General features: G+C 43.3%; 1 protein-coding gene and 1 long non-coding RNA gene across 2 annotated transcripts; one reads left to right on the plus strand and one right to left on the minus strand.

Annotated features, from left to right (window-relative positions):
• The first annotated feature begins 1,179 nt into the window (after positions 1 to 1,179).
• Positions 1,180 to 20,564, plus strand: tnfaip8l3 (tumor necrosis factor, alpha-induced protein 8-like 3). The gene is made up of 2 exons (XM_042062671.1): positions 1,180 to 1,486; positions 19,221 to 20,564. Exons 1-2 carry the CDS (start codon positions 1,441 to 1,443, stop codon positions 19,781 to 19,783), a joined length of 609 nt encoding a protein of 202 aa, XP_041918605.1. The 5' UTR covers positions 1,180 to 1,440; the 3' UTR covers positions 19,784 to 20,564.
• An 818-nt stretch (positions 20,565 to 21,382) lies between these two features.
• LOC121682515 lies at positions 21,383 to 23,800 on the minus strand. The gene is made up of 2 exons (XR_006022590.1): positions 22,782 to 23,800; positions 21,383 to 22,270 (listed from the first exon to the last, which is right to left on the minus strand). It is a non-coding gene; the product is annotated as an uncharacterized LOC121682515 (long non-coding RNA).
• Between the last annotated feature and the right edge of the window lie 1,560 nt (positions 23,801 to 25,360).

Consider the following 25,360-nt stretch of genomic DNA (forward strand, 5'->3'; position numbering starts at 1 on the left):
GCTTGTGAACTATCTGATGTGGTTACTGGAAACCACACATACTGTATCAGATCGCCAACATTAACGCAGAGTACCCATGAATTAGGCCTCTTTAGGAGTGGTGGGAATAAACATTTATAAATGTTTATTGAAAGGCTGTAGTGTTTAGTAGTGGCCATAAGAGTCTTGCAAAAAAGTCCACAAGAGCTGTCTATAACTCCACATGGATGAGAAGGTAGCTGAAAGTGGGCCCTCTATAAACCAGACCAGTTTAGGGGACCCGGGGCAGAGGGAAGAAACAAACAGTGACTGAGGCTTTGACTGCACGTTAACCTTAAAGCAGGATGGCACGGAGTGTTTAAACAACCCAGTGTTATTGTAATGGGTCATGCTACCACAGCCGCTGGTATGAGGAAGCCATCTGCTTTGTTGCTGACAAACCTGTGGGCTATCCATGTAATAAAAAAATGAAAACATGAATAAAAGAATTTAGTGGCATGGCTAGTGAAACCTATGCTGACACTGGATGGGAAGAGGCTGGTCTGGTTAAAGACTGGACATAATATGTGACTTATCTTTCCTGTAAAATGCATAAAATAAATGTTTAAATAACAACTTAGCAATTAATATTAAAATACAAAAGTATTGTAAACCTACCAGTGACCCCCTTTATATTTACAACACATTTGGAGTGTAAGTATAAAAAGCACAAAAAGGACAGAACAGATATATTTCTTTGGTAATGAAATTACACATGTACACATTCCTGAGGGCAGACTTCAACTGTGAGCCATCCAAAGATCAGAGCTGATAAGTGGCGGCTGCCTGCTCATGAAAGCCAGGGAGGCCAGTCATACGCCAGCCACGGAGGAATGAGTTTTATGGCTGTGCTCAGAGGCCAAAGGCTGTTAGTAGGAAAGTGCTGCTCTTAAGAATACCTACTGCTACGGAGGCATGGTGGTGTTTCCTTTCCCCCTGTTTTCCAGCACAGTATATAGTCTCTGAGCCAGAGAGGAAGAAAGAGATGTAGTCGGAGAAAGAGAGAGAGAGAAAGAGAGAGGAACAGTTAGGGAGGCACAGAGAGAGGGAGTGAGAGCAGAAGGGAAGAAAGGAGGGTGGGTGGGTGGGAGGGAGAGAGGGAGCACAGAGCACTTGTTTGAGGGAGAGAGAGTGAGTCAGAGAGTAGCAAGGGACAGACTCAGAGACGAGAGAGAGCTAGAGAGAGGAAAAGCAGGAGAAAGAACGAAGAGGAGAGAAAAGAATAGAAGACTGAAAGAGAAAGCAAGCAAGCGAGTAAGCAAGTGAGAGAGAGAGAGATCAGCAAATAGGAGGCAGGCTCTTCTGGCAGTTGCATTCTGACCACGGACAGCTGGCTCGTCTCCGCTAGAGAAGAGGGAGTTCTCAGTGCCCCGGCAGAGAGGCGCTTTGCTCCAGGAAAAAAGACAAGTCCTTCAGGGGAAGATGGATTCGGACTCTGGAGAGCTGAGTGAGGGGGAGCTTTCTCCAGGTGAGTGGGCTCTTAAAACCACAACTCTGCTCACGCAAACAGACAGCACTCTGCTTACACACACTCAGTGAGAGCCCTGCTGTCTCTGTGAGACCGAGTCTGGGGCTGTGGACGCCGGCTGCGTTGATAACGTTAGAGAGGCAAGCTGAGACACGTGCTATTAGTTTACTCATTAACACACCTAACTGACTGAGTTGTTTAATTCCCTATTTGCACGGGATGTTCTTGTGGGATTAATCAATATCCAAAAATGGCTCTCCATCAAAAGTGTTGTTTTTACTACAGTTCTTCCCTTTAGTTAGTTGCTGTTTTGAGATGAGAGGTCTTTTACTTGATTCTTTTGGTGGGTGGAAGACTGAGTAGATTTAATGTCATGGTGGGGAAAAAGAGTGAGGGTTACATGCTTGTGCGGTGTACTTTCCTGCGTTCCTTTGAGGCTATTCTTACACAGTAATGATTTAAGTGTCAGCAGAGAATTCTCCATGGGTAATCAAGTGGTCTAAGAAGTGAAACTGTCAAAGGCAATTTTCCCAGACACATGAAAGAGGGGGTTAAAATATATTATTTATTAACTTAATTAATAAACTTTAACTTAATATTATTTCATATATTAAGATTTGGCAATGCATCTTAAAATAAATCATTTAGAATACATCCAAAATGTATGTTGTTTAAAGCTTGTACTAATTTGACATTTTACCATAACATGACAATATTACCAAGGCGGTTAAATAGTGACAGATAAATGTTTTGTTTACATTTTTAACTAGTTGATTTGACATCACATTATTCAGCAATCTTCCTCTCATTTGTACTGATCACCTATAGCTCCATTCTCCATAATATCAAGCAGTTGAACCTGCGAAGGATCTGAGCTGACAGGCTGCTGTAAACCTCTGTCAGCCACTTGCTTTGTGCTTCAAATACTGCCCATGTGTGGCACTGTCTGTAGTCTTTCAATACAACACAATAGGCAACTAAAAGCCAATTTGCTCTGTGATTGTAACACTATCAATATTTATTTCACTAGGGGGTTTAGAGAGGCTTGTCATGGAAAAGGTTGGTGCCCAGGAACAAAAAAGCATTTAAATGCTCTGCACATGCTCTGGGGCTGGATCCCAGCCACTCACTCCATGCTGGAGCGGGGGGAGCAGCATAATACCAGGTCTGTGAATGGGCCCAGCGCTTGAGTCAGAGTAGGGGCGTTACATGGCGGCTAACAGTACAGCGCTGTGGGCATCTGTGACATCACCGTCCCCCGCCGAGGGCCATCACTCTTTCTTTCTGCACAGCTTACGTTCACTCCAGAGCTTTCTGCCCTGAGCTATAGATCCCACAGACATCTGCAACTCAGGGCCATGTTCTGTTTAAAACGAGGGTGTCCTTTATAGCACTTTGTGGGACAAAACAATTTGCCATGAACACATTTTTTCATACAGCTCCTGCTGGTTTTGCTTATCAAGCACAAACACACACACACACACACACACACACACACACACACACACACACACACACACACAGTTGATATTTTGCAAAGGCATTTCCGAAAGCCTTTTACAGTACAGAAAGCATGTACATTTCTATGATTAGGCTATGCCTGCCTTGGAGACAAAACTGTTGGTCACACTAGGAGTAAATGACAAAGCTCCAGGAGAAGCCAGAACTCCTCATCAGATTCATGTCCAAATGGTCCCATCTCTCGGCAGCCTCTGTGTTCTCGACAGAAGCAAAAGCCAACTCTGGATCCAAGCTTCTCGCTCTCACTGAAGTCCTCTTTATGTGCGCTTCATGTGTACTCCACAAAGATCCTATTCTCCATGTCCTGACCTGGCGGCCACCTCACTGACATTTTAACAACAATATTTGAAAACTGACTTTGTGCAGCTTTTTGAAGTTCTCCGAAACAAATTGTGTGGTGCCATGTGACACCTACTGACTTGAACTGGTAGAATTGTCTTTTTTTGGGAGATGCAGAAGCCCCGATTAGCATCAGCAGGAAAGGAGCAAAATCTGCAGATGCTGTGTGGAAAGATTTTCCCCCCATCGTTCATTTTATTTCAGTCTTCACAGAAGGCTAGATGCAGGCACTCGCCATGTATACTGGGCAGTGTGCAATCACTATCAAAGCAAATAAAGATTGCCACAGGACTGTGTGCTACTGGCTACTGTGTCTTTATACACAGACAGAGATAAGTAAGAAATGAATGGACAGGGAAGAATGCCGGAGTGAGTGCTCCTCTGCAATATCCTTTGAACTGATTTATGTGACCGTTCTGTCAGGGAAGCATTGCTTTCCACTCAGGACAATGCTGTGTGTGAAAAGCTGTGTCCCACATTGCATGGGCTCTATGACATTGCCCCTTCTCCCTTTTCTAGTGAAATTACAGAAGCTCTGAAGTCACTCTCAGAGTTCTCTATCCAGTGAAAAAAACATCACCTACATGGGCCCCCTGGATGTCCAAGGGGAAAAGACACATTCCACCGGGCCAGCTTAAACAAACTGACATCTTCACTCGACCATGATGAGGCCGGGGCACTTCCCCTACAGGAGGGCATGCCGACCTATCAAAACAGTCCAACGTCACTGTGTAGGCCCCCCTCTCTTCTCTCCCAGGGTCCGCCTGGGACAGGAGCAGCCAAGGCGCACTGGCACCCAATAAAAACTACACGTATTATTTAAAGTGCTCGATCAGGACGGGCAGACGAGGCGCCATGTTGGCAGCTTGGGCAGTGCCAGATGCTTGAGCGATGAGGGGTTGACACAGGATCCCTGCCCGCTCGCCACTGCCCAGTCTTTAATCTGCTCCGCAGATGGAGTTGCCGCTTTGCACCCAGGCCACGCGTTGCATGCGTTGCCAGAAGCTAGCGCTGGAAAATCTGTCAAACTCACCGAAAAAGAAAAATAGAAAAAAAAATGAGAGGAGGGGGGGTGGGGGTGCTCTAACTGGAAAAGGCGAAGGCAAGGGAAAGTGATTCGCACCCCCACCCAACCCACGTCCCCAAAACACACAGCTCTACTCCTGAGAGGTAGCGAAAGCAGCATGGCGGCTATAAACGCCAGCTCATCTCTCTGTGGGACGTAAACAGATGCCCCTGCGCTTCTCGCAACGTTCATCAAAAACCATGGCAGTCTGTTTGTGGGCCGGTGCGCCTCTTGGTGACGCGCAGCCAAACTGAAAAAAAAAAAGCCACAAAAGGCAAAGCCTTGCAGCTTTCAGAGACACAACGGCCGCCCGAAACATGGAAATATTTTCCCTGGGCCAGACCTTTTTTACGAGACCTCTGACAGGCAACAGAGCCCAGTGTTCATACCAGAGGCCATTAGCGACCCTGGGTTTTGCTGAGGCAGTCTCTCCGCTGGCGTTGGGAGGTGGAACCACAGTCATTTCCCCCCGACTCAGGCTCATTAGACTGTGGGAAAGAGGCCCAACCCGAGGCGGGGAGCAGCTTTCGTAGGAGATGAGGAGGGCTTTTCCATTTAAGAGCCTCGGGTGAAAGTGGAACTCTTCGATTAAATGCTTCTCTCCCCACACTGCAGAGACAACTTGCAAATGGCCTCGTTCAAGCTGCATGCAGAACACCTGAGAGAGACAGAGGGAGGGAGAGGGGCTGAGTTTTGTGGCGCATTTAGGGGATGTTTGCTTTTGTGCTCCTCAGAGTGCCTCTTCTGTCTCACAGTCAGAATCACTCAAACACACACACACACACACACACTCACACACACACAACTGTGTGCACACTCAGACACACAGGCACAGTATAGACAGACAAACACACAGAAAATGTGCACTCAATTCCGACAGCTGTACAGACTCAAGGGAAAGAGAAATATAACTGCACTGGCCATGACTACGAGCCAGCTGAAGGACAGACACACATACACGCATACAGGCACACATACACACACATGCAGACATATTCACGGGTATCAAACTTGACACACAAAGTGAATGTATCCAAATTTAGAGCAGTCAAGTAACGGTCCTTGTTTTTTTAGGCAGAGTGAGGGCAAATGTCGGCTGGGTTAATTTAATTATCTTTAGGTTTTCTTCAATCATGAACCTCTTAACCATGCTATATTTACCCATGCCATATATTTGAAGTGTTTAACCAAATGTAAAGACAGAAATATGGAACTTGCAAAGAACTTCAGATCTTTCAGGCAGACAAATGGAGTGCAGCAGTTCTGAGCCTCATGACCACAGCTGCCTCTGTTGCTGTGTGGTGGAGAGGATCTGAGGTGCAGTCCAATATTCTGACCCACACTCAGACACTCGCACTGAGGAACACACACACACGCCAACGCAAACACACCCACACGCCCGTCATCAAACCACGCCCTGATGAAATACACAGCGAATAAACCTCAGACACCAACCATTTCAGACAAGGCCCTGTTTTGAAAGACGGCCTTAATTAATATGCTGTAGGTTTATGGAGACGCACTGGTTTTTCAGATTTTGAAAGCGTCCATTTTGAATCACTGCCTGCCGGGAGCGAGCCAACTGACAAATGGACGCCAGAATTATGGGGCGAAACTGGCAGCCCCTCGCTGAAAGCTTTCTTGGAGATGAAGCCGCCCCATGCAGAGGCTTGGCCAGGGTCTATCTGGTCCAGTGCCTCTGAGGCCCAGTGCCTGCCCCCACCCCCCTTACCGACTGTCCCCCACTCCCGCCCCCTAGTTCTTACGTGGCAGCCTCCGCCAGACCCCTGTGCTCTTCCTGACTGGATGAATGGTGATGCCTGGAGGGTCCTCGCCAAATGTTATCTCGCCTGCAATCAAATGATAACTTGCAGAGATGTTCCATTGCATCACTGTGGGGGTCATTGTTATGACATATTTATTTTGGTTCTGGACGAAGCCTCTCTCGCACTGGCTTCCTAATGAGTTGTAGGTATCACTGGCAGATAGAGAACAGATCTTGACCTTTGCAGGCATTAATCATTTCCTTTGTCAACAGTGTCTTGTGTTCCAGTGTGCACTCATGCACAAGGCACATGCACAAGGCACACTTCACATAAGCGTCTCTTTAAGAGCTCTCCTGTGTCGAGAGAAGCAACACGAAGAACCTCTTAGTCACCCAGACACGCACGCACGCGAGAGAGAGGAGTTTGGGGTATGAAATGTTCACCTCTATACAAACAGACATTATTGCTTTAAGAAGTGAGAGAAGCCAAGTAACTGAGAAAACATTTTTTGTCTGTTAATATGATGTTACAAATACATTTCAAAGTCCTTTAGTGGTGTTAGCGTTTTACCCATTGTTCTACTTGTTTATGTAAACACATTCCTGTGATTAAATGTAAAAACAAGCTTTAATCCCACTTCCTTGGCCTGGGACAAGAATAATAAAAAACACATTTGTCTCCGCACAGTCCCTGCTGTGACATATTTTCACTTCAAAGTCCAAAACAAGACTGTTAGAAGGCAACCTGAAAAGAGTCGTAAAAGGCCGCCCGTATTGAGACCACAGAGAGGAAGGGAAGCCCTCTCTGAGGTCAGATAGTTCAATTAAGTGCAATGAGAGGCCTGGTCCCATGGTTGTATTTCAGGAAGCAGAGCACGTCCCTGTGTAAGCCACTGGTAGCATCAGTGGACTGTTTTTCATAAGCATGCACATGGGGGACAGGAGAAAGCCATGCTGCGTTTGTAAGGGACTGACAGGAATACTGAGCGTGTGGAGGAGGAAATATGGCTGTGTCTTGCGTATGCTGTGGGTGTAAACCAAGTGATGCCTAGAAGAGCTGCTAATAGCCAGTGAGAAGAGTGAAATGGCCTCCTCTAGTAAACGCATTATAATATTCTCCACCGTTTCAGTCCTTGCTCCCGCTCTTTGGCCCTTTCACCTTTTTCCATCTCTTTTTGTCACCTCTCCATTCTTCCTCATTCCTTTTTTCTTTCAGTGAGTCACTTTCCCTCTTTCCTCGTCTCTGTGTTTATAGGGAAACGGCGACATCTCAGATGGAAAAAATGAGGCACGCAGCGCAGCGCTGCCATGCCAAGCCCCAGGCAGGAAAGACTTCCAGCTTTACCGCCCGCCATCTTTATTAAGAAGGATCACACTGTCTGTCATTAAAGTTTACAGTTACGACCAGCCCCCAACGATTATTACAGTAGCACCATCATTATTTTCACTGTCTCGCAGCCAAGACCAACACTGCAAGAGAGAGAGAGAGAGAGACACACACATGGCAACAGGCACAGTTTTAAAGTATATAATCACTTCGACCACAGCCACCAAAATCATCTTAGTTAATGGCATTTTAGGATGGTTAAAGGCGCAAAGTAAAGGACTAAGCACTGTCTGGGCTTCAGGAGAGAGGTGCGTGTTTCCACAATACAAAAACAAAAAAGAAGAAATACAAGGAAAAAAGCGTCATTTCGTCGCTCATCCACACGGCGTGTCCCGGAGGGAGAGCAGCTGCAGATGTACAGAGTCTGTCACGTCTCCCCTCGCCCGCAGGGGCAGCCTGGCACACAGATATGCTAATGGTTACCCTTCACATGAAGCCCACTGCTCCAGTGCCTGACTGGAATCAGGACTATGAAACCCTATGAGTGGTTGGAATGTTTTCCGTGCTGTTTAAACTGCCATAATTCAGAATTACAGTGAGAATGTCTCCTTGGCTTTTGCTGGTGATGTCTGGCACACGTTGTGGTTATAAACCCCCATACAATTCTATTTGGAAAAAAAAAAAAAAACTTTGCAGAAACCGATCGACACAGTTACAGTATGCCTTGCTGTCAGGTATGGCTTCCCAAATATGCCTACAAGAGTGTAGCATAGTGTACTTATGTCATCTGACTAAGAGCTCCTCTAATATCTTTAGCAGATGGATTGTGATGGCTTGCTGTTTTTAAATGTGGGGATGAAAGGCTTGGAGTCTGGGTCTCTTGTGATCCCTGAGGGCTTGGATGGTGATGTGAAACCTTGAGAAAAGCTTTCCCTGAGATCAGACAGCGTTCTCCTTTGCAACCCCGCAGCTTGATTTTCCACTGTACATGTGTGTGTGTGGGGGGGGATGTGTGTGTGCTCTGATATTGATTCGCTATGTAGCAGGGGAGCACACTAAGGTGAAGGCAGCGCTGTGGTACTCACAGACTCTGGGCCCGGTGTCTCGCTCGGCAGGTCAGACGGTGGGAAGACTCCAGGGCTGAGGTCTCAGCATGTCTGGGAGCTTTTTTCTCCTTTTCTTTGCTCCCCACTCCACGCCACAGACTGACAAAGCACCTCCACAGCAATAACAGACTACGCTCTGGAAGCCCCGATCCATAATTCTACATTACAATCTCCACAAGGCTCAGGAAGGATCTAGAAAAAAGGACAGTCATTGAATGAAAGGGGTTAGGTGTATGTATGTTGTGCGCATATGACTTTCAGAAAATAGCTTACTTTATCTCAGTGGTGAATGTAGAGGATGTGGTCACGTCACCTAAAATCCATAAATAAAATGGGGCTAGGCAAATTGGTTTAGCTTAAATATAAGTAAGGAACACTTAAATCACACACATGTCTTGATGTTGTGTGATTTTAAAACCCTGTGACATATGCAAAGGGGAGAAGAGCTGAATCAGGCACTGCAGAGCATTCAGTGGGTATTTCAAATTAATCAAAATAATACAGTATTTTAGCTGCTGATACTCAGGCTCTTGGCAGGAAATCCAAAGAGAGTGGAGCGGGGGTTACTCTGTGCCAGCCAAATGGAAACAACAAGAGAACGCAGTACATAACAGGGAACTGTATTTGCTTATGTAAATCATCTTATTTGTGTGCCTAAATTCACAGCTTTGTAGTCATATCAAATGGTGTGATTTTTTTTGCCACAAAGTGACAACCTCACAACTCACGAGTGCCCTGCTTGTTGAGAGATGTGTGATGTGGCTGCGATTGCTTTAATTAATTCTGTGAAACCGGTGTGAGGATAGAGCTCAACACCTCACTGAGGGTTCACAGCGTTTGTCTGCTCTCTGGTCTGGGTGTGGACACCCCCTGGTGAGTGTCTGTCCTTCACCGCGCTGGGGGAGGAGTGATGATGACAACAACACTGCCCTGTGGACAGAAGGCCGTCATCGGCCGTGCCACTGGAACAGATCGATGCCACGCTCACTCTGTCCCTCACTCGGCCTCCTGTGTGGGCATGGTTTGGGCAGCGCTGATGGATTGAGGGCACTGGGTGATAGAGAAGCCATCTGACACCAGTGGGGCACGCGCATACACACAAACGCACACACACACACAGACTCACACACACACACAACTAACTACTCTGACCATGCCCTCAACAGTGTAGAGGTACAGAAGCTCTAGGTCTTCATACCCCAAAAACATGGTGAATGCTTCATGTAAGTTCATATGGGGTGTATTCTCCCCTAAGCTATCACTTACACTGTGTTCACGTATTAAAAAAAGAAAACTGCCTCGTGTGTGACAAGTGATTATTCCTCCCCCTCTTGTCAAGACAATGGTGTCACATTCAGAGAGACGACAGTCATTGGAATGACTTTCAGACTTTAGACTTTATCCCTACAGTAGTTAATAACATAACAACATCATAAGGAATGTCGTGATAATGGCAAAGAGGTTTAAAGTTTAACTCTTAACGATGACAAATGGCTTTGAGGCCCATTTGTATTGGACATGGTTCATCAAAGCCCATTCAATGGAGCATGATCCAGTGTCCCCTCAGGTCCTGGTGCGGTGTCATGTGATTTCAAGGTGGCGGACCTTACAGCAGGTCATTCACCACTAAGGCCTGGGAGCTCATGGGCTGCAGAATAGTGACAGTTGTTGAAAGCTGACATGAAGTCACAATGGCTGTCTTTGTGACTCTGCCTGCGTGCTTGTCTCTGCAACTCAATGGGGATGTGAAAGGTGATCCTGCGAATGCGAATGTGACGTTGAGTTTGGTACATTTGCTGAAACCTGCCATTGTGCATCATACAGAAAGCACTCAGATTTGCTGGAGTAGAATTAGTTGGAGAGATGTCTGTCTGAGTAACTATTGCCTGCAAGAAGAAAATCTCTTACAATTCAACTGTTTATGAAACATCACAACATAAAGTGCAGTCAGGAAGATGTGTTTGACGTGTGTGATGTAGAACAAAAATGAAGCCGGAGATACATTGTGCTGTGCCTTTCTAAAGCTAAAGCCTTCCAGTCCAGGTGACGTCAACTGGCATTTTACTTAAAATAAGTTTGAGGTTCCATTTTTTCCAGTGAGTTCACCTTCACATAACAATGGGGAGCTAAATCGAAATACTGTCAACCAGCAGCTCAGTCCATTTTAGACAAAAACTATGACACATTCTTATCATGGAGATGCCCAATCTGAGAAAGAAGATTACAGCAGATAAGCACAGGAGGAGCAGTGCAGGTGTAGGAGGGGTATGGGTCAGACTGAGGACAAAAGATGGAAACCAAGAACTTATAAAAAATGCATAGCCTACTTGAGTAGCCTCAGATCAGTCAGCATGTTTTGTTGAGCTACTGGTAAATGAGAGCGTCCTTTATTTACAGTCATAATGTTTGGAGGCTGGGATATTGACAAGCTGCTAGTGGTGCATGACAAAGTAAATAAGGGGTTGAGCAAGACACACACAACACACACACACACACACACACATACGGAGCCCCGGATATGTCATGGGGGAAAAAAAATAATAAGTTGTGGCCACGAAATAGCAATTCGTTCCCACAAAATAATAAGTTGTGGCCACAAAATAGCAATTCGTTCCCACAAAGTACTAATTTGTGGCCACGAAATATTAATTTGTTCCCTCTCATTAGCGGTTTATTTTTGTTTTTATTATTAAAGAGTGTTTTTCATTTAAAGGTTTGACTTCATGCTTATTCAGTAGAGCATTTAGTGCTCTCCCCAATCCCAGACGTTCACATTGCATGTTTGTTTGTAATGGATGCAAAACAGCCTATAATGCTAGGGGGACGATTGAAACACCTTTAATTTGTCCCGACCAGGCAGTAAACCCCATTTATTCTAAGTCAATGCACACGTATCTGTGTTTATACTATATTTTATGCAGGTGAGGCATGGAAAAGCAGTTTTAGAAAGATGCAAATATATTTGGGGCTATCAGGTAAGAGGTCGAGTTTTGCTATGGAGACTGACGGCCTGTGGGTCATGAAGGGCACTTATTTGGATGTGTGGTGGCTTTAACCACATAAAAACAGATTGAAATAACATTTTGTACTATAGAAACATTATATAATTCGAAACATGCATTATTCTAGCTATATTTCCATAACCTCGAAATACGCGCTATATTTCCATAACCTCGAAATACGCGCATCACCATGACGGCAATGAGTTGTTAACAGACATGAACCAAGACATAAAGCCCAGCAGCAATCTATCTAAAATAACACATACTTGAAGTACCATTCATGGTATGTCGTCAAATATTGAAGTTGTGGGAAGTTTACATAATTTAAGCTGTATGTTTCATTCGTCCCCCATGCTGTTTCATTTGTCCCAGCCAGGAGGGACGAATGAACCATAACGCACGTTCGACTTCTCCTTAAATAACTCTTGAACGGTTTTGTTCAGAGCTGTAAATGCAACTGTATTTGACAGAGGACAGATGTAGGTTGCTAGTGACAAAATATTAACTTTCAGTGTTTTACAATGTCTTTGTAAATTACGTTTCATTAAAAAGTGTTTCATTTGTCCCGGTTCTCCATCAGCCTCGGCGTTGCTCCTGACCGTCCATCTATCTCGGCACAGGTCCTCGGGTCAGCGCACCTCTGCGACACAACGTTTTACAAAAGATAGAAGCAGAGAGGGTTAAAGCGGATCTTTAATAGAAGTGCCCGAGATATGATTTCATCAGCGCGCGGCGTATGCAAATAATAACAAAGAAATGGAACAGTGATGTGTGTGTGGGTAGAAGGCGTGAGATGAGATGAGGATGGGGAAAAAGTGAGAGTGAGGAGGGGGGGGGGAATGAAGATTCACCTCCAGCTATCGGATGCATGTTTTAATGAAAATGTTCACGGCCGCCTTATAAAAAAACGCAAACGAGAGAGACACGTTCAAGTCGTACCTACGCCGGTGCAGCGACCTGGCTCTTAATAGTCTGTGGAGATGCCTCTCGCTAATAATGAATCCCTCCAATGCCAGGCTTTTCAAAATGTCTTTGTATTTCATTCCCAGCCTAAAATAGCACTCTACCATACTATCCCTGTCCATTGTGTGACAGCGACTGTTCCTGTTTGAGGAGTTGCGCTTGATTTGCTCATCCAGCTGTCCAGTGCACAGCCTATAGGCCTACCTATTTCGTGGCCACAAATTACTATTTCGTGGGAACGAATTAATATTTCGTGGCCACAAATTACCTATTTCGTGGGAACTAATTAATATTTCGTGGCCACAAATTAGTACTTTGTGGGAACGAATTGCTATTTCGTGGCCACAACTTATTATTTTGTGGGAACGAATTGCTATTTCGTGGCCACAACTTATTATTTTTTTCCCCAATGACATATCCGGGGCTCCGTACACACACACACACACACACACACACACAACACACAACACACAACACACACACACACGGGATGAGAGAGTTGTGCCAGACTGTCTGTCCAGTCCACAGCTGTCTTTGATGACACAGGGAAACATTTTGGGAAACAGCTTGTTTGGCTCCATATCTGTTTTGTGTTGACCTGCTTGAGAGCAGTGGTGACGCTTTTCAGTGGTCAGGAAACATCTCATGTTTTCTTTTTTTCTTGTGATGGAAAAAACAGAGCCCTACAAACTCTGCTGTTATTGACCATTTTGAACATAAGGAAACAAATCTAGCGTTCACAAATGGTGGTAAATCCTGCTGGTGCCAGTCACAGCTGTTTAAAATAGACAAGGCAATACTGTCTCAGGTGATATCTGTGACGCCATACTGAGGTATCAGCTAAGTTATGAACTCAGGCCAAGCTAACAGAGACCTGTCTTGTAATGTTGATGGGAAAGAAGGACCAACTGCAACACCAAATAGCTACCTGTGCATTGAATAGCTCATAAAGAAGGGGAAATCAGCTATGAGATGTAGACTCATCAGCTGTAATGACTGTATCATGGGTTGAGTGATGGGGGGGGCCCGGAATGTAAAACAGATGAGCCTCTTTCTCACAGCACTGGTAAATGGAAGCAGCCATGGCCTTTAAATGTCTGTTTACAGAAGTAAAACGTTTCAATTAAGTGCTTCCCCCACCCCTGTGCAAGCTGCTCAATAGTTTTAGGGAGGTAGTTTGAAGATGGAAGTTTTACAACTATTCTAACACTATATATTTATTTTCTATATAAAGAATTTACACTCACATTTATTTATACATGTTTATTTTTCATTTTCTTTTAAATGAATTGGACCACTTAATGTTAGGGATTTCTGATGGTTTCCAACTGTGTTCAACTTAGGTCCCAACTGACTCAGGGACTCTCAATCAAAATGTCTTTTATTGAAGTGCTGCCTCGGGGGTAATCAGGGAAACATTTCCCTCCGGATGCACACTAATGGGAAACCTGGTGTCTGTGCCGATGTTGTTCTGATGGATAAATCCACTGGCTACTGGGACTCATCCAAAGTAAGCTTCCAGTCTATTTTTTGGATCCTTACCTAAATACCTTGGGTTTGGCCTAGTTCCTCATTGTCCTTACAGTCCATACATATTGATATATTGCTGCAGAAAGCTAACTCAGCATTTTGGATACTGGTTGGATATAACTTTTCCATGAATGTTTGTGACTCAAAGATATGCTGCTAGAGGAAGCTTTCATTTTTAAAACATATTTTTAGGGGGCTGTCCGAATGAAGAGTGCAATTTGCTGAGGCAATTTATTGTGAAGCCAGGTTCTCGAGCAAGCCTCAGGACAAACTTATTCGCAATGCAAAGGGGGCCAAGCACATCCCATAATATCTCCCAAACTGTCACACACAGTAGTGAAGCTGGACGTGTCAAGGGACTGTGAGTGTCAATTATCCAGCGCCTGTCAGTGGCCTGCCACATGTGATTGTTTGATTGTGCCGTGACGAGCCAGCGTGTGAGCTGTGTCATGGGCGCCTAGTGAGTCGGGCGTGTCCACTCATATGTGAGAGCGGCAGACAGGATGGACGGCAGGGGTCATTTACACCAGATGACACTGCTCACTGCTGCTTGGCTGCAGGCAATCTGGACGTGTAGAAAAAGTCGCCAAAAAACATTTGTGATGGTTCTCACTCTTCTTGAGTCTGACGCGTGGCCATTGTCCTCCAGACCTCTATATTTTGATCCTGTCAGGTGTGGAACATCATTGCAAAATTTTGGAGCAGGTCAACATCTTTGATCAACTTATCTGATAAAACAAATATTGAACTGTTGAACTGAATTCGGAATTCTCAGAGAAAGGGGACAATGTAAGCCTACTGTAAAATCAAGTGATGTCAGGCAGGTGACTTCTTCAGTTCTCTCTATTGCAAGGTCATCTAAGAACAAACACAAACATAAACAAACATAAACGCACTGACCAACCATGTTTACCGTATACATGGACACACACCACACATACACACACAAGCAGGCATACACACCAAGAGGACTATTTACATAACACAAGCATTCAGAATTCAATGCAAAAAAGAAAAAAAATAGCTTGTCCCTCTCAATGGATCACTGTTGTGCCTGAAGTGCAACACACACATACAGAGACAGGGATGGAGTTTCATCAGCGCCAAGCAGGCAGAGGAATCTTGGGCTGCATGGAGTGTGACGGAGGGTGCGACGGAGGGAGCGATGGAGGGAGCGGACCCAAAATAACCACTCTCAGGCCAGGGGCTGGCTGGGCTGCAGCTCAAGCGGGGCTTCAAAGTGCGCTCCAGTCCCGAGGCAGCGCCATGTCTGTTTCTCATTTCTCCAGCGCTCTGAAGAGGCACAGGCTCACTCGTGCGTTTGCTCAGACGTATGGGACTTAGATGGGCTTTAATGATCATGTCCACCACAGATCACTGGGTTCTCCTGTGAAATTCAACATTTTTGCGACAGTGCATTGTGAAGATTCTGTTGTGGATCAGGCATATTGTAGCGATGTAGATTTGAAAGGAAAATGTGGACATGTCCTCAGATATCCTCAGATTTCGAAAGAAAAAATACTCAATCCACTGGCTACCCTTATATCTGCCTCATCAGTGTACTAACTAGAGAAGGCAAATAATTCATTCCTGTATAATTTTGGTTCCTCAGCAACTAAATATTGTGCACTTCCACTTCCAGCTGAATAATGCCTCCTGGGGATTAGTGCTAGTTCCACTTCACCTTGCTCCCCACGTGCTCCATGTCTAGAGGGCAGAGTGAACAATAACACAAATGCTAAATGGCAGGGTAGCAGCAGTCAAGGCTGGGGCCTCAGTGGAGTAAAGGGTATTACTCTGGTCTGGCACTGAACTTAATAACTCTTTTGCAACTACACAGACTCAAGCACACACACACACACACACACACAGACTGTTAATTACCACGCTGAGGCCCATCCATGTGGTGGGCGTGACGTCCAGCCTCACGCTGTGAGTGTGAGGCCGGTTCCCCGTCTCTGGTATTGACCTTTACCCCGGCACACAGCTGTGCTCATCTCACGTCTCTGAACCAGGAGCTATCTCATCCCATACGTCCTCCCCCTGGGCCTCCCCCCTACCACGCTGGACATTGCCATAGTGCATGAAGGTTCTTTCTGCACAGTCCAAGGACCAGCCATCAGATAGATTTATAGCAAAGGACAGAGCGTGGCTCTCTGCCTGCACCTCGTCCACAGATACAGGCTGAGAGCCCTGCCTTCCCACCAGCTCACAGGGACAAAGGAACTGATTCACATCCCAAAAAAGGCAGGAAATGCTGATTCGGGGAGCATAAGCAGACATTGTTCAATTTCAGAACACATTCAAATTAGATGCAAAACTCAGTGAATATCAATGGTGTTGATATCTGAGAGTCACATTATTGGTACATCACTGGGAGGGCTACTTTGGATGAAGCAGTGAATTATGATTAGAGGGACTCTGCTATCTAGACATGGATCCTCAAGCGGAACTCCCTAAGCCCTGTGAAGCTTCTGTAATTCTCCCTCTATTGGCTTTTGCTTCTATTTAAGTTCATTAATTATCATGCAGGTCTTCATAGAATTTAATGAGCCTGGCGCAATTTCCTCTATCTACACACATTACATCAGACAGTGCTGGCTGCCAAATCATGCACTTAAACTTGAGAGGTTGAGCTGCCAGCTGAATAATTCTGACATCCTTGTGAAAATCTAAAGGCAGCTGTGTGAGATCTACTGCCTGGTTCTTTTAACCACGGGCAAAGAAAAACATTTGAAGACCCTTATCTACACATGCAATACAACAGCTGTAAGTATGCGAACATTTGCATGTAAAACTGATCCCTGCCTCGCAGCCCGCAGAGAGTGCTTTGAGCAGAGAGACGAGTGTATTGGATGGCAGTCCTGAAGGAAGTGAGGGATGAATGACAGAAAAGAGAGATGTTGCCTCTGCAGAGAATAGACACCACGCAAGCCCAGATGGAAATTCAATGCTTCGGAGGTCAAAGATTTTCATTCATGCTGAAGAACTCTGGGTGGTTTCCGTGATTCTTTTCTGGAGAACGGTGAAGTGCTTGCTGCACACACACACTCATAGATACACACAGTGAAAGACATGCTCTCTCTCTTTCTCTCTCTCTCTCACACACACACAAACACACACGCAAAGCCCTGAGCACAAGCTCCTCCGGCTTCCAGCAATGCAAATTAAAGGTCAGGTAAGAAAAAGGCCACAGAAAAGCTCACAACAGAAACATGCAAATGCTACCCAGTATAGGAGAAACACTGGCACTATGTCCCTTTGGTACAAGAGTCTGATGTGATGTGAAAAGTTTGAAAGCAACCTTCCACTGGTAGGCTGGCACTGCTATCCTCAATCTTCACTGTGTTTAACATGGTTTGGAATCGCTTCACAGAGGTTCATTTGGGTTATGTGTGCCGCTAATGTGTTTAGATTAAATTTACACTGAACGTAGCAAGATCACTCTTGTCCTGTAATTATACTTTGAATATGGCATGGAACATTTGGTTAGCAATGTCAATAAAGTATAAGGGTGGGCAAAATCTCAGTGGCTGCTTTGGTTGGAAAATAATCCAAACAACTCATCTTAGATAAATAGATCTGTGGCTAACCTCTTCAGCTATTGTTGGTTCTGATTCACTCAATTCATCTTGTTTCTATTGTTGTATCTGATTCACTCAATTCATCTCATTGGGTAGAAACGCTATTGGGTTCAACTGATTCTTAGATTAGGGTCTTCTGACTATCCTATGGTGATTCTGAGATTTATGCTATCACCACCAGGAAATCAACTGCTGTCTATGCTCACTATCCAACTTAATCTAATGATGTATATATGAATAGTAACACAGCTATTCTAGTCATACTAATGGAATGCTACCTGAAACAAAAACAATCATCTTTCTCTCTCTCATTACGGCATACTCAGAAACTGAAACACTAAGGCTCGGTGAAGAAATTCAAGACAAGAGATTTTGTAGTATTTGAGAGCATCTGTCATTCAAATATTTTTGTAAAGAGTAAGTCAGGGAAGCAGTGGCGTAAATAAGGAATGTAATACCAGAAAAAAAAAAAGTTAAGCTGGATTCAATTGTTCATAAGTGACGACAAGTGATCGTGGCTCCGAATAGAGCCTCTATTGGAACCAACAATTACTCAAAAATGGTGTTCACCCTCCTGGATTTCCTGTCTGCATCACTATTATTCCACTCAAACTCAGTGTTGACAGTTTTGCTGTGCAAGTTTAGACAAATATGGCTTTCCGGCCCACCGAGGACAGCTAAAGACAAACGTAAACAAAGGCTTTGAGCGCATTTGGTGAAAAAATAAACCAGCACAGCATAGGTTTATAGGATTGTGCTGCCCTGATCTTGGCTTGGGTGTCGGAGACTGGGATTTGCAGATAATGGCTGATGTGTGTGTGGTTTTGACTAGAGCACAGCGCCACTGGTCTAAAATGACAGCTGTGGCTTTTGAGAACATTTCTGCTGAGAAGGAGAAATGGCTTGATGTTTTTCTGAGGAGGGTAGAATAAAAGTGCTCCATTGCCACCAGCTTTAGTCATAATTGGTGATATCTGCCGTGTAATTTGCTGCTGGGTGGTATCTAAATAAAAACCCATTTCCAGTGCTTGCCCACGCCTCCTCCAGTTCACATGAAGACAAAGACCGACTGGGCTGGTGCCACCTCACATTAAACCACCTCCTCCGTCTGTTCCCTCACGCTGACGCTTCAATTCTTCCTTGCAATACTTTTAAAAGGTGGCTACTAAAGAGTCCTCTGCGTCATTTTGTGTAGCAGGCCCATGGAAGTGAGCTCTAAAACAATCCAGAGTCACACTGTGAAAACATGGCAGCCAGTGGGGAAGTTAGACATTCAAAGCTCACCAGACTGGACTGATATACAGGAATTCCAGCCAACATTCCTCTCTCAGTGTTTACGTTCTCCATCCAATAACCCATCCTATTCAGCTTTCCTTGTGTCAGCATAAGAGTTTATGAACACTTGGGAGGACTTATAAACATGTTCCAAATCATTTTGGGCTGAACTGGCAATCTCACCTCCCCAACTGCACAGGATCACTATGTGCCAAGCGGAAAAAACTAACCCCTTCTCCTTATATTTGTGTTACAGGGCAGGAGACCTTCAACTCGAAGAGTCTAGCACTACAAGCCCAAAAGAAGATCTTGAGCAAGATGGCCACCATGGCTGTGGCCAACCTCCTAACAGACGACACCAGCAGCGAGATACTAGACGAGCTCTACAGGGCCAGCCGTGAGTACACCAAGAGCAAAAAGGAGGCGCACAAGATCGTCAAAGATGTCATCAAAATCGCCCTGAAAATCGGCATCCTCTACCGCAACCAGCAGTTCAGTGCAGAAGAGCTGGAGACAGTGGAGCGCTTCAAGAAGAAAATGAACCAGACAGCCATGACTGCAGTCAGCTTCTACGAGGTGGACTACACCTTCGACCGGAACATTCTCTCAGAGTTACTCCTGGAGTGCCGAGATCTACTGCACGAAGTGGTGGAGCAGCACTTGACGACTAGGTCACACGGGCGCATCGACCATGTCTTCAACCACTTTGCTGACCTGGAATTCCTCGCTGAACTCTACGGGTCCTCAGACGAGTACAGACTCTATCTGCGGAAGATCTGTGATGGCATAAACAAACTCCTTGACGAGGGTGTGCTTTAACCACACTCAACATCCTCCTCATTCTCTGTTTGCTCTGTCTGTTTTTCAATCAAATTGTTTTTGTTTATACAAGGAGTAAGAGCAATGTCTCTGTTTCCACTTCTATGTTTATTTCTTGTGCAACTTCCACTTTCCTTATGCTTGTTACCGATGAAGCCTTATTGTACGTTTCTATGTAGATCAGGGTCCAATGTGTAGGCCTATTTCACAGCTACGAGGATGCATTTACCATTCCAGGACTTAAAACACAACCACTAAATTATAGCTCATACCAATGATGAAGCAATGCATGCAGTTATGAAGGTCTACTATAGCATGTTGCAAATTCAAGATAGCGTGTTTGCATTGGTAGTTTTAAAAAGGGTTTGACAGACTCATCACTGACGAATATTACACAGCCAAAATAAACTCCTGTTGCCAGACTTTTCAAGATGAAACCTGAAAACTCACACCTTCTATATATCGTGCAGCACTGTACATAAATGAATGTCGCTGTTGTATCGGTATAATTTGAGGATTTGTTGGGTGGGCTTCGTAATCCTTTTTTTCCTGAAACTCCACTCCAGATCATGTTCAGACGCTGTATGATGGCTTTGAAACTTCAGCTTCCATAGTTTTATCCAGAGTTTGCCAAAACAAAAAAAAATAAAAATAAATAAGTGCTGTCTATGAAGACTAGCTTTCTATTCACTAGTGTGTGTATGTGTGTGACCATTTTAGCAACTTCCTTATTGCAGGAGTGTAACACCTTTCCTTCGATTAAAGATTTGTTTTAAATCTGTTTATTGTTTCCAAAACTTTTGTCATCAAATCATCGGTTGTGGCGTCATATGGCTAGCCCGTTCCTTATGAATGACTCACCTGAGACCTGAGCTTACAGAAGAGAAGTCGGTACCTGCTGTGTGGAGTGTGACCTAACAGCCTACCTGCAGCTGCCATGGGAGCTACTAAATTTAGCCACAGGGATTATAAAAGCAGAAGGTCAGACGACCAACTAATGGAAGTGAGGCTCTGGATCCAGAGACCATTATTCATGAGAGGCTGAACTGGCTCTGATCACTGCCATTACACTACAAATCACCGCATGTCACCACCGTATTTCTCACTTACAAACTAAACGTACGTCCAAACATTTATACCCCACCCCTGAAGAAAATGCACAAATATCACAGTTAGCAAGATCATATTCTTAATAGTCTTAATTGTACAATTTATTAAGCTGCACCTAAATGAAATGGATAAGTGATAGTGACAAGACTAAATTAAGGAATCTGAAATTGGTGTGATGCACTGAAGACATGTATAAATGTACTGACAACATTATTAGATTCCACAAAGGATCATTGCTCTACATTAAACGGTGACAGCTAATTTTACACCATCACTCTCCCAGAGTCATCAGACCCGACATCTTTCTAATTCTGCCTCATTCATTTAAAGCCTCTCATTGATGACCAAAAGAAGCTTAATTAATGGATCTTGATCCATTTAGATGCACTGATCCATTAAGATCACACTTCAGACTGCTGGACACAACAGTTTGTGCAGGCTAATTTATGGAGCGTGAGTGCGTAAGAGAGTGCTGTTTTCAGAACATTGTCAAACAACAGAAGTTTAATATTAAGCAGGTTAGCCACCCACAGATAGCTACAATGACATAAATGATTCAACTTTGAAAATGGACCTGCTTGATATGTACCATTCACTGAGGTGTACAAAGCACTATGTTGATGAGAATTTATCATATGATCCCATACACACATGCATAATAATATCAGCATTACACAAAGACTGGAATAGTATCAACGATTTACAAGTTCACAAAACATGGCCTTCAGTTACAGCATGCAAAAAACGAATAATGCAGCATACATGTGAAAAACTATCACAGGCAGGAATGTCCTAGAGATAATGAGCATGTGATTAAACTAAGATAATTTGGCCTGTGATTAAATTACCAAAAGACGTTTCAGAAGCACTCCACTTTCACTCCCTTAACAAAATCCTACTTCAAAAGCAATGGACCGTGAAGGTCAGTTGGAAGATTCAGCTTATTAGAGGTTCCGACTACTATTTGTTACAGAGAAAATAGGCCTACTCTTACACTTCAACAGAGTAGAAATCTGCAAGATACTAAACTACCACCCAGATAATTTCACAAATGTCCTTAATCTCAAAACATGTTCGTAATCGTGTTAATAGCCAGAAAGCCAGCAGAAATGTCACAATAGCAGCATGTCTGATTGCATTAGAGTGGACAGAGAGTGTCACCAAGAAAGGGCAAGATGAAGAAAGTGCCTGAGGGTCTGAATGGCAGGTGGTCTAGCTGTAAAAATATCTTGTGATATCAGGAGACTCATGCTTAAAAGATGACCTCATCAAATATGTCCTGTTTCTCTTCTTCTTCTTTTTTTGGACTAAAGGAGCATTGACTACATGACCACCGTGAAATTCATACTAGACTAGAGTGCCCTCAAGTGGTCAAAACTAGGGTTGCCACCTGTGTCTGACAAAAATCCTGGACATTTTTGACCATCCAATCGACCTTTTTGTTTGTAAGCAACGGCGCCTTTCGCACATCTAACCCAAGATAAAAACCGTCATTCTAAGCGACAATTGTATAGCTAAAATTAGTAAGAATGACAATTTCTTAATAGCAGACCTTTATTATTTTGTTATATTTTCAACAGTTTTTAGTTGTGGACACCTGGGGGCAGTATTGAGAAAAAAGGGGGAATACATAATTAGGTTCTGCTTTTTTGCTTATGTGGAATACACTTTTTTTTCTCTGTCTCTCCTTGTCCCACACACTCTCCGTTTTCACCTTACCATTTCTAATGAACCTCCACGGTGCGTGCCCCCACCACCACCACCCATGTTATGCTACGTCATTTTTGTAGACCCAATAAGGCTGTACATACGTTTATGGATGTAGGCACGCTTCAATTAAACTGAAATATACATTTTGCGAATCGTGTACAAAAATCCGGGACAAAACACACTATCAGTTTTAAGAGAAAAGACATGGTGGTTGTTTCACCATCAGGTTAAGCACTTGACATTTTCCGCATACATGTTTGTGTACTTCAAAATATGTAAATAAATATGTAACTATATGTTGTTATTAATAACTTCGTAGGCATCTTGACAATTGGAAAATAAATGCAAAAATGCATCTGTTGGCACAAAACAAAAATCTTTCAGTCATTTTCATCCTCAAACTGAAATTTCAATTTAAAACTACACTACCTCAACACATATTAACACTATTTTACTGTGGGCAGAAAACAGGATCACTAGGACAATATGCAATATGCAATATGCAATATGTTACAATTGTGATGGCTGTGAAATGGGAATTTATAGTAATTAAAATATGGTCCAAATTTCCGCCCACACATAAGTTACATCTTAGAATTGTAAACAGATAGAATTGTCAGTTGCCATGGATTTTTTCTTCAACAGATAATGAAATACATAATGATAAAATACATACATAATGATATTTATCTACCCTATATCTTTTTTCACTGAAGTAGCTATTTCAATCGCTACCCAACGATATGTATCCTATAGGTTAGCTAAAATTAAATGCAAAAGCGCAACTGGAGAGTTTGGAAAAGAAACATGGGACAAAGTACAGCCATGCCGTGCCCTTTATATATACATATATATTTTAGCCAATATTTTAGCATCATAACATGCCACATTATGCTTAACAATGACAACATCTTTGGCATACAACAGAGGAATAATACCAATTGTGCAATAGGAGGAATACCTTCATACAGAAAAAAACACAACAAATCAGTTAGGTAAACATTTGTTTGTTTGGATAAATATTGATTGACAGAAATGAGGAACTGGTCTTCATAAAACACCCTCTTACACTGTAGCCTACAAGTTTGTGAGATTATTTTTCACCTGCTCCAGCAGAGAGCACCTTTGCCTCTAGAACACCATCTGCTGTCCTGTACACAAAATGAAACCATTTTCCTGCTGTGCTTTTAAAAGTAAATGAGAAATAAAACAGCTAATAATTATGCAGATGAACTGCATTATTATGAAATAAAATTAATACTATTGAATGAATATTGAAAATGTATTTATGTTTATGAATTTATTTATTCAGAAAAAAAATGTTTTGTCATCGAGCCACTTGTCCAATCCAATAGTTGTTGTGAAATTCAATGTACGCAATAAATAAACAGACAAACACATAAATAATGGAAGGGATGATTTGTTTTTAATAACAGGATTTTTTCCCCTTCTTCACTCTCTCTCAAAACGTTAACCTATGGATATTTAATCACACTATTAGATTAAATAATATAAAGGTGATAATTAGTATCCTGGGGCCATATTAACTGAGATAGATTCTAATACTTAGATTAAGATGTTCAATGCACACTCTTAAAACGAATGTGTCCAAATGTGTCCCTATCTGGACACAGAGATGTGTTAAAAAACGCAAGTTGTGTTGTTTTTAACCAAGTCGTGTTGTTTTCAACACATTCATTTTAAGAGTGCAGTATGTATATATTTCCCATGCAGAGTATTGCGGGTGTTAAAGAATTTTGATGGCATTAGGGAAATCTAGAGTGGATAGTTCATTGTGAAATACTTCAATTTCAACTTCAGTTGGAAATTAGTGTCCAGGCTAGTCGGCTAGATTTTTTAAGTCGAGGTGATGTTGCAATGATTCAAATCAAGCTAACTTTCTTCATAATATAAACTTATATTAATTCTAATGAATACTTCAATACTTAGATCATTTGAATTTAATTGACTACTTCAATACTAAAATTTGAAAAGACAGGTTGAGGTTGATTTATAGTTAAATAAACTTGAGATCATGTTTAAATCAACGCTGTTCTGCTCATCTACCTCATGTACTTCAACCTTACAGTTACAATAGTATTATTAATACATGATCATTGCACTGAACTTCCTTGCACTATATTTATATATTATATTTAGGGCTGTCAAAATAACTGATTAATTTCGATTAATTAATTTGAGAAAAAATAACTCAGATTAATCGATTCCGTATGACCTTTGACCCCGAGCCATTCTAGTTAGTAACCATTACGGAATTTGCATATCACCGGAGTTTGTCAACTCTAAAGTCGCACATCAATGGAAAGAAATAGTGTTGACATTGAGGAGAGTGTTCATTTATTTTCATTGTGTCCCCTAGGTTATATCTGTGGCCTGAAATGCCTTGCATGTGAAAAAAACTTCACCAAGCTCCATCACCTCCTCCCTTTTGACTACAGGAGACCCCAGGGCTGTGTCTGGAGTCCCCTCATTTACTCTCCATACACTCAGGACTGTGTGGCCATGGACAGCTCCAACATGACCATTAACTTATCACAATGTTACCAAGAAAACACTCTGTCACCAAGAGAGCTGCTTGTCTACTACATAGGGGAAAAGGAGTAAGGCTGGACCCCATTAACTTGGACCGGATGGAATTTCTAACAGGGTTTTGAAATCCTGCGCTGCTCAGTTAGCTCCTGTGTTCACTTATATCTTTAACACATCATTGGCTCAAGAGACAGTTCCTACTTGCCT

The sequence above is a fragment of the Alosa sapidissima genome, chromosome 14 (assembly GCF_018492685.1).
Source record: "Alosa sapidissima isolate fAloSap1 chromosome 14, fAloSap1.pri, whole genome shotgun sequence".
Taxonomy (NCBI): Eukaryota; Metazoa; Chordata; class Actinopteri; order Clupeiformes; family Clupeidae; genus Alosa; species Alosa sapidissima.

Excerpts from the sequence above, each read along its gene's own strand:
- tnfaip8l3 (XM_042062671.1), top strand. The coding sequence starts at position 1,441 with ATGGATTCGGACTCTGGAGAGCTGAGTGAGGGGGAGCTTTCTCCAG. Across the intron at positions 1,487-19,220 it reads TGAGGGGGAGCTTTCTCCAG|GGCAGGAGACCTTCAACTCG; the intron begins GTGAGTGGGCTC and ends TTTGTGTTACAG.